This window comes from Papaver somniferum, unplaced genomic scaffold (genome assembly GCF_003573695.1).
Source record: "Papaver somniferum cultivar HN1 unplaced genomic scaffold, ASM357369v1 unplaced-scaffold_19, whole genome shotgun sequence".
NCBI classification, from domain to species: Eukaryota; Viridiplantae; Streptophyta; class Magnoliopsida; order Ranunculales; family Papaveraceae; genus Papaver; species Papaver somniferum.
The window spans coordinates 15,986,185-15,994,213 of record NW_020628818.1 but is presented as its reverse complement, the minus strand read 5'-3'; the positions used below and the strand labels follow the sequence as shown (position 1 = coordinate 15,994,213).

General features: G+C 38.1%; 2 protein-coding genes across 7 annotated transcripts; one reads left to right on the top strand and one right to left on the bottom strand.

The window, feature by feature from the left end:
- Window positions 1-379: 379 nt before the first annotated feature.
- LOC113338726 (protein PTST homolog 3, chloroplastic-like) lies at window positions 380-5,127 on the top strand. Of its 4 annotated transcripts, none has more exons than XM_026584102.1 (13): window positions 380-777; window positions 870-1,010; window positions 1,497-1,630; window positions 1,791-2,291; window positions 2,549-2,717; window positions 2,880-2,928; window positions 3,020-3,070; window positions 3,177-3,230; window positions 3,600-3,719; window positions 3,972-4,090; window positions 4,232-4,283; window positions 4,644-4,788; window positions 4,885-5,127. In XM_026584102.1, exons 1-12 carry the CDS (start codon window positions 569-571, stop codon window positions 4,740-4,742), a joined length of 1,698 nt encoding a protein of 565 aa, XP_026439887.1. In that variant the 5' UTR covers window positions 380-568; the 3' UTR covers window positions 4,743-4,788; window positions 4,885-5,127. The 4 variants fall into 4 exon arrangements, with proteins under 4 accessions (XP_026439887.1, XP_026439885.1, XP_026439884.1 ...); XM_026584100.1 differs by having other exon boundaries at window positions 1,725-2,291; XM_026584099.1 differs by having other exon boundaries at window positions 1,710-2,291.
- A 267-nt stretch (window positions 5,128-5,394) lies between these two features.
- LOC113338727 (protein N-lysine methyltransferase METTL21A-like) lies at window positions 5,395-7,773 on the bottom strand. 3 transcript variants are annotated; one of them, XM_026584104.1, is made up of 8 exons: window positions 7,660-7,773; window positions 7,406-7,472; window positions 7,181-7,246; window positions 6,819-6,912; window positions 6,541-6,692; window positions 6,307-6,399; window positions 5,893-6,225; window positions 5,395-5,793 (listed from the first exon to the last, which is right to left on the bottom strand). In XM_026584104.1, exons 1-7 carry the CDS (start codon window positions 7,671-7,673, stop codon window positions 5,911-5,913), a joined length of 801 nt encoding a protein of 266 aa, XP_026439889.1. In that variant the 5' UTR covers window positions 7,674-7,773; the 3' UTR covers window positions 5,395-5,793; window positions 5,893-5,910. The 3 variants fall into 3 exon arrangements, with proteins under 3 accessions (XP_026439889.1, XP_026439888.1, XP_026439890.1); XM_026584103.1 differs by having other exon boundaries at window positions 5,395-6,225; XM_026584105.1 differs by lacking the exon at window positions 5,893-6,225.
- Window positions 7,774-8,029: the final 256 nt, after the last annotated feature.

Sequence of the window (8,029 nt, the reverse complement as noted above, 5' to 3'; positions counted from 1 at the left end):
GTTTTGGCATCTCATGTTATTCGTTTGCAAGAAAAAAAAAGTAATTCTTTAGATTATTCGTATGTGCATCCGTGCATCCATTGAATGCAAACCTGTTGGAAACCAGATTAAATATGAATGCAAATTTGATGTCCACAATGAATTGGATTGGATGCGGATGAGGTGAAAACCAGCCCATACCCGCTCATGCTCACCCAATGAAAAACTAGGAAGCTCATGGATTTAATAGCATCCGGCCCACCAAACTCCTGTTCTCCCTCTTGGTTGAGAAGATATTGTGCAAACGTGGGAAACTAACAGCCTTCCATTTCCGGGTAGTGGCTAATGCGGATCTAAAACTAAGCTTGAGCAAACATCATTTAAGATGCCTTACCAAAAAGCGAAAGCACTGCTCTACTGGCCTAGAGCAGAGTACATTCAGTACTGGTTGTGTCGCGTGAGCTGCTCCTGTTTTATCCCTCTTGGCTGTAATTCCCAAAAACAAACAATCAAATGAAAAATCTCACTCTCTCCCTCATCTCTCCCTCGTTCTCGAAATTCCATTTCGAAACCCTGATTTTTAATTAAAATGTTAACTGAGAGCTCTCTCAGAACTTTGATGGCGAATCTCTGTTGTCATCTCCCAAGTTTTGGTTGCGCTTCTCAGAAACAATGTAATAGTAGTACATTTCTTCACCAACAACTCAGATATTCAATTCTTCGTTTCCCCCAAATTTCTCGACCAAGAAACGTAGTAATTACTGCTACTTCTTCATCTTCTTCAACCAAGAATCCGAGGTTTGTAACTCTTTACTTTGTTTCTTGTTTCTTTGTGGTCTGATTGAATTGGGGTTTGATTATTGTTATGGTTTAAATTGGGAATGAGACAGTGTTAAGAAGAGGAGAACTAGGGCGGGAAAATCTGTTAAGAGTAATTCAGAGCTATGTAATGAGCTTAAAGAATTTGTAGCTTTGGTTGGTCTACCTCAAGGTCACGTTCCGTCTTGGAAAGAATTAACCGAGCATGGAAGGTTCGTTTCGTGGTTCTATTTTCATTTGTTACTTTTTTCACGATTCTGTAGTTTTTTTTTGGTTTAATTAGGGTTTTAGAATCAAATTTCTAGAAATGAGACATTTAGTATTTCAATTGTAAAGCAATTGGGAATGTGTTGTTTATTGGGACGGTGGTGCTTGATTCTTTGCGTAGATGTTTGATTGTTAGGGTAAATTTGTCGCTTACATCCGGGTTTGAAAGCATAAAAACCAAGATTAGTTACTGCTTTCTCTGCAAATGAATCATGAAATTGAAATCTGCATCCAGTATTTATGTACATAAATCATGTCGAACAATTGGCAAGTGTTCGTGTAGGTGTAAATTTTTCTACTGTTTGTATTGATGTAAAATGTTCTGTTACCTATCCGTAAAAGGTATGACGATAAAAAATGAAATCATGTTTATTTCAAGGGATGTAAATTCAATGGACTAATTACATTTTACACTCCTAAAACCCTTACAGGAAGGATCTTGCTAATCTTGTTAGAAGGAGAGGGTATAAGCTTATCACAGAGCTTCTTACGGACTCTCAAGAAAGCACAATTACATCGGTGGAAAATCAGGATGAGAACGATGATCGTGAAAATGTGCTCGTAGGTCTGCATGTTTCTTTTTATTTCTTACAGCATTTTTCCTACTTCCGGTGATGATTATACTGTTTCATATTTGTATATAGCATTATCTGTAACAGGGCCAGATGAAATATCGGATCACTTAGCTAAAATAGTATCCACTGACTTGGATGAAAATGATTCAGCACCGAGTGATGATTATAATTTTAGTTGGAGCTCTGCTGATTTAGCTGAAAAAGAGTCAGCACCAAGTGACAACTTCAATTGGAGCTCAACTGTCTTGCCTGAAAAAGAGTCAGCACCAAGTAATTGGAGCTCAGCTGTCTTGGCTGAAAAAGAGTCAGCACTTAGTGATGATAACTTCAAGTGGAGCTCCGCCGACATGGCTGAAACAGAGACAGCAACAGGTGATGATAACTTTAGCTGGAGCTCTGCTGTTTTGATGGAAAAAGAGTCAGCACCAAGTGATGGTAAGATTAGTTGGAGCCCCGATGATTCTGCTGAAAATGTGTCGGCACCAAGTGATGACAACTTTAGTTGGGATATTCCATCCAAAGACAATAGTGGCCAACCTCCCATCATTGATGATACCCAGAGCTCTGTAGAATCTTCCACTAGTTCATCCATGAAGTTGGAGGATAGGGCAGCAAAATTTGTTCTGGATGGTGTGTTGGATGCAATTGAAGGTATGTTCATTTCACTAGAGAGGACATCATTGGTCATTTATACCTTTTTGTTGCTGTGTAATGTTGTCTTTGTTTACATACCGGATTAAATGTTTGATAAATGATACTTAGTTTTCTATATGTTATTGCTGTGGATTAAGCTTTATGGTTATAGAAAATAAGTTACATAGCAATGAATGCATTTATTATTCTGGCTCTTCTACTGGTGTGAATATTGTAGTATTGCTTAAATATTTGCTTCGGTCTTTGGTGTACAGGTGAAGTGTATGAAGGTGAAAGGCTTACGAAATTGGTAGCCGAATCTCCTTACAGCGAAGAGAGTTCAAACTACAAAGCAGCTGAGAGCGACGCCGTCTCAACATTTGCTGCAAGTATTGAAGTTTCTGAGCTTGTTGCACCTCCTGCAACAGAGTACAGCGGTGACAGGTTAGTCTTTCTGTGGGGTTTCATGTGGAATATAGTTCAGTACTTGTGATTGATCATTTGATCTAGTAATATATTTTGCTTGGGAAACTCGTCTCTTTAGTATCTACCACTACCCCTTTTATTTTTCGTGCACTATCTGAATCATTTGGAATAATATTGTAGGGATGATCTTTTATCAGCTGAAGAATTGGACAGTAGTCAACATAATGAGGTAACCCCTACAGAAAAATGCTCAAGTTGCAGCATGTATAAACTGACGAGTCTAACATGTGTGCTTTCACATTTTGCATCTGTACTACAAGGCTGGTGAGGGGAACAATCAGGTTGAAATTGATCACCTAAAATTCATGCTGGTACAAACCGTATTTGTTTCCTCTCCAGCCTTGGTTACTTTTTCTCTCTTCACCTGCATTTTGAACCATTGAATCTGATGTTAGTCTTACCTTTTCATGTCTCTAGCATCATAAGGAGTTGGAACTAACTCAACTAAAGGAACACATCAAGAAAGAAAAGGTAAGCTTGTTTTACAGATTCTGGACACATCACCAGCAGGTGCACCTGCTTTATCTGAACACTGTTCATCAGCTTTTTCTTCCATATAGAAAGAGTTTTAATTTTTTGAATGGCGTCAAGGAAAGGATCATTCTTTTCTAGGAATGTAGCACCGTGACAACCATCTAAGTGTTACTAAAGCCCAATGTGATCCAATTGGTTGGTGTACCGTCGTACTTGAGTTTTTTCTACATAGGAATGGTAGTGGATACCTAATCGAATGATTATATCTTTAGCTTGGACCTGTGCACAAGCCATACTTTGTCAGCTGTAGTTTGCAATTTTGCATCCAGTTAGAGTTAAGGTTGTGTTTTATGCTATTTTATGCAGATTGTATTGTCAAATCTACAATCTAAAGCAGAGATGGAAATAAGCAAATCTCAAGAGATCATTATTGCAAAACATGAAGAGTTACAAGCAGCAGAGGAGAGCCTTTCCGGACTAAAAGAGGTGCTGTGGTTTTATATTCTTCATGATTATGTTTTCTTACATTGCTTGTTTGCACATCTTTATATATTTCCGTGGGCCTCTTGTTATTCCCTGCCTAAGTAGCTGTTAGGACAGCTAAATACACATGTTTACCAATACCTGAATCTGTATACCAGTATATAGTTGTATCTCGTTTCAGTTCGAAAGAAAAGAGAAATATACATCCCTGTATCTGTATTCTAAATGGGATAATTTTCATAACCTGTCGTCTAGGTTGAGATTGAGTTTTTGGGAAATCATGAAACCGTGGAGGTAGCAGGTAGCTTCAATGGGTGGCATCAACCAGTTTACATGGATCCAGTTCCTTCTTCTACCAGTACCATTGAATCAAGGTCTTTACTTTGTTATTTCCTTCCGTCCATTGGTTTACTTTTCTGATGTAAAGTGTTCTCTAGATGACATCTGTGTTTTGGTATTTTTGAGGTGTTTCCTGATAAGTGTGTCTACTTCTTATGTGATAATATACCGTGCAGGAAATTGAACCTATGGTCGACAAAATTGTGGCTTTACCCTGGAGTATATGAGGTGTGGTCATCTTCCTAAAACCTCTGCTTCACCTATCTTCTTATTGGGTTGTCACTATAATTGACCATATTCTTGTTTTAAAATGGGAAAAATAAATATTTTAAATGCGTATTTCAGTCATATTTCCCTCCATATGGAATTCTTTGTGCCTACATTTTTTTTTCCCGTTTCCCGTCTAGTTCACCTTGTCTGATATTTCCCATTTCCCGTCTAGTTTTACCTTGTCTGATAGACAGTTGTTACTTGCTACTGGTATTTTTTTTTGACATTCTGCTGTGTTACAGTAGAAAGTAAAAGGACCTCCAATGATGTGTGTAAGTGCAACCACTGAAATGACTTCACTTTTTCGTTTGTGAGCAGATCAAATTTATTGTTGACGGCCATTGGACAATAGACCCACAGAGGGAGACGACTTCTCGGGGAACCATACAAAATAATATCCTCCGAGTTGAAAGATGATGTTGGCCCTTTTGGGGCAATTGGACTATTATTAGAATATCACTAGGTAAGCATGCCTTTGTGCAGTTACTTCTCTTTCGCACCTGCATTGTTAATTTATGACCGTTGTTCTTAAACATATTATATTTCTACTGCTTGATAGGGAATTTTAGGTTTCTGACGAACCATGTACATAAAGGTAAAGGTTTTAAAATTGTCACGACAATGCCGCCGTTAGCATCAGAAGACAGCATCTACATGTCAGTTGTAACCATACAACAAAGAGTTGTTGAGGAGTGCTGCTGCATTTAGGGCTGCACTTTCTTTGTAACCGTGGAATTTTTGCAGTAAATTTAGCGACTCCAGTACGAATATATAGAAGCCAGTTGATTATTCTTCTTTACATCTTATATTCGTCTCATTTGCATGGTTCAGTGAATATGGTAGTTAAGCAACTTACTGATGGTTTAGATTGACTATGTGACGGGATTCTAGTTTGTGGACAAGTTTACAACCAAAAAGCGAACCTGTTGACCATCACCTGATCCCTGATTCCTGAGTTTTGAATTGAAATGGACTAGATAGTTTTTGGAGCACAATCCTGTATACTTCACTTGTAAGGCAGGAAAACAACATGATTTGCCAATTCAGCCTATCCCGTATAGTTTGCCAATGCAAAGAAAAAACAGGGTATTATTAGCCATTTTGGTCTTACATTACCACAATAACCGACTTCTGATTAAACACTTTGTCTACATGGCAGCAGAAAAATCTACTGCCATGAGTAGAACAAAGAAACGCTAAAACAACAGCTGACTAAGAAGCACAGAAATGTTGAAATGTCCAGGCCCATTCAACTGGTGGCATAATATTAACTCATCTGGCTAACTAATCACTAATGTATGCAAGCTTTGGGAAGTGCCGCTCTCATCTCTAATTCATAAGAGAGTCATGCCAAGGAGGTTGTCTTCTACATAGTCGCGAAGGATCCCATTTTCCTAAATGAACATCAAATTGAGCTGGCTAGTGAGCTAGAATATAATGGCAATTGCTTGTAACTCTCCCGACTTGTCTGCAACACAGCAATGAAACAGAAAGAGGCAAATAGTTTTTAACTGATGGAAAACTACTTGCAACTCTGCATCGTAGAAGCAAGAAGAAATACTTATACATAAAAACGCCTGAAGCTTTAAGTAATCTTGATGTCTCGTAGAAGTCGAGCAGCCATAGCACCACATCTTCTAGCTTCCCAGTCATCAAGTTTCCCGCCTTCAAGTCCTGCTCCTTTTTTTGTGTCCTCGAGAACTTCCTTACTCGAACAATCTTCTGACTCATCTACTCCACTGCAACTCTCAGAATCCTCATCGTTTCCATGCTTATCTGTAGATCCAACTTCTGGGACCTCTACATCATGGTGCTGGCCCTCTTTCTCCACTTCGAGTTGTTGAGCCTTTGACCCCATAATGTAAAGATGGATACTGGGATGTTGATATTTATTGTCCATCTGTGTGGGATTTGTTTTCTACATCAGTTCTAGGAGAAGGAATTTAAGTTATGTGAATAAAAATGGGTTAATTCAGAATACCTTTGCTCTCGGGACAGTTTTCACCTCAAAGTTGCTCTTCCATATTTGAAGCATTTGTTCATGAACAACCATATTTCGAATCTCATATCCCAACTGAGTCAAATTTCAGCAATAGGGAAAATGTGAGTATTAGTCTCGTGTGTGGGATGTATGGCGCAATAAAGATAATCAAATATTCAGTATGGAAAATCAACTAGTTGCCAGAAAGCAATATGATCTCGACAACTATATTACCAAAATGGTAGTTTTGGGTCCTGATAAGGAGAATATTGTCTGCAGATGTGATTGCAAGATTCTTGAAGTATTTCTGTCAACGTTCCTCATGAGCAGTGGCAAAACTTCAACCTGATCCGTTGTAACAACATCACATCCCAGCATCGCCATGCCTGATAAAAGCAGTTGACACCAAATTCAAGCAATGTCAGGTCTAACAAAAGTTACAAGCTGTACCAAATTCCAATATCATGAATTTGTTTGTTAGTCCACATAACCACACAACACGACAGGCTCACCAAATCCAGCTACTCCACAACCAGCTCCAAGTTCAATTACACGTTTTCCTTTCAATTTTGCAGGGCAAAACTTACCCTTTCTGCAATTTCTTTCCTGGGGCATTTACACCAAATCAGATGTTACCAACTAAAATCTCCATTGAACGCAGCGTAACATTAGTAACCCTCACCTCAACAGATTGAGATATAACTCGTAAGCATTGCAAAATAGCAAGATCATAATAACTTCATTAGGTGAAGCGTTACTGATTATCAGTAAGGTTGTTTGCATACAACTACAATAGCACTTATAAAATACAACACAAGGTATGCAACAATAGACCTAATGACTAGACACTTTTCAAAAGGTTTTAAGAGATTACCAGAAATTTGACAAATACCATGGATGCATCCCACACAGTAGTACCAAGATGCTTGGAATTGGGGTCCTAAACCACAACAAAAACCAATTAAACAAATGCCGCATACGAGAGAAATACAAAAAGTTAGATTTCTGATCAGAGAAGACGAACCAAGGACAGAACATTTAGACTGAAAATGACTAATCAATGACAATATGGGAGGATAGAGTAAGTAAAATCTTATACCTGAGAAAATTGAAGTTGATGACCAAAAATTTCAAGTGAGATTGCTGAAGTATGGGGCGAATTCAACCTGAAAAATTCACAAATTTAAACAATGTTTCAACTCATTGAAGCTCAATACAGAGTTTTCTTAAGCAATTATTAGTACTTCTAGTAAAACACTAAACAAAACTGGAATTTATACAAAAACAAAATAAGGGTTTTATAGTTTGATTAGTAAAAGAGAAACCCTAGTTTTATAATTCAAACATAATTACCTGTCTTCCTCCATTGTTATGGAGAGAGTGAGTTGACTATGTTTGGAGCTGCAGCTCAATCAGATTAGCAAAGTTCAAACTGTTTAGTGTTCAGAATGTTGCAAATTTGCAATGTTGCATAAACAACTATGTTAATGAACCGTTTTACAAACACAACATATAAACCGTTTTACTAAATTAGGGTTGTTTTGGGGTCCCACCTGATTTAACTGTAAGAGCAAGTCTTAAGGTGAAATCCAAACTATTCCAAGTGTGGAAAAACCATGGAATTTCTAGTGGCTTCCAAATTGGGGTCTTCCACAGAAAATCCAAGTAAGATTCCACGGTTTCGTGGAAGGGTTCGTGGAATCCATCTGAACGCCAATAAGAA

Excerpts from the sequence above, each read along its gene's own strand:
- LOC113338726 (XM_026584099.1), top strand. The coding sequence starts at position 569 with ATGTTAACTGAGAGCTCTCTCAGAACTTTGATGGCGAATCTCTGTTGT. Across the intron at positions 3,231-3,599 it reads AACACATCAAGAAAGAAAAG|ATTGTATTGTCAAATCTACA; the intron begins GTAAGCTTGTTT and ends TATTTTATGCAG. Across the intron at positions 4,091-4,231 it reads ACCAGTACCATTGAATCAAG|GAAATTGAACCTATGGTCGA; the intron begins GTCTTTACTTTG and ends TATACCGTGCAG.
- LOC113338727 (XM_026584103.1), bottom strand. Across the intron at positions 6,913-7,180 it reads TGGTATTTGTCAAATTTCTG|GAAAGAAATTGCAGAAAGGG; the intron begins GTAATCTCTTAA and ends TAAATGCCCCAG. Across the intron at positions 6,693-6,818 it reads TTGTGGAGTAGCTGGATTTG|GCATGGCGATGCTGGGATGT; the intron begins GTGAGCCTGTCG and ends TGCTTTTATCAG.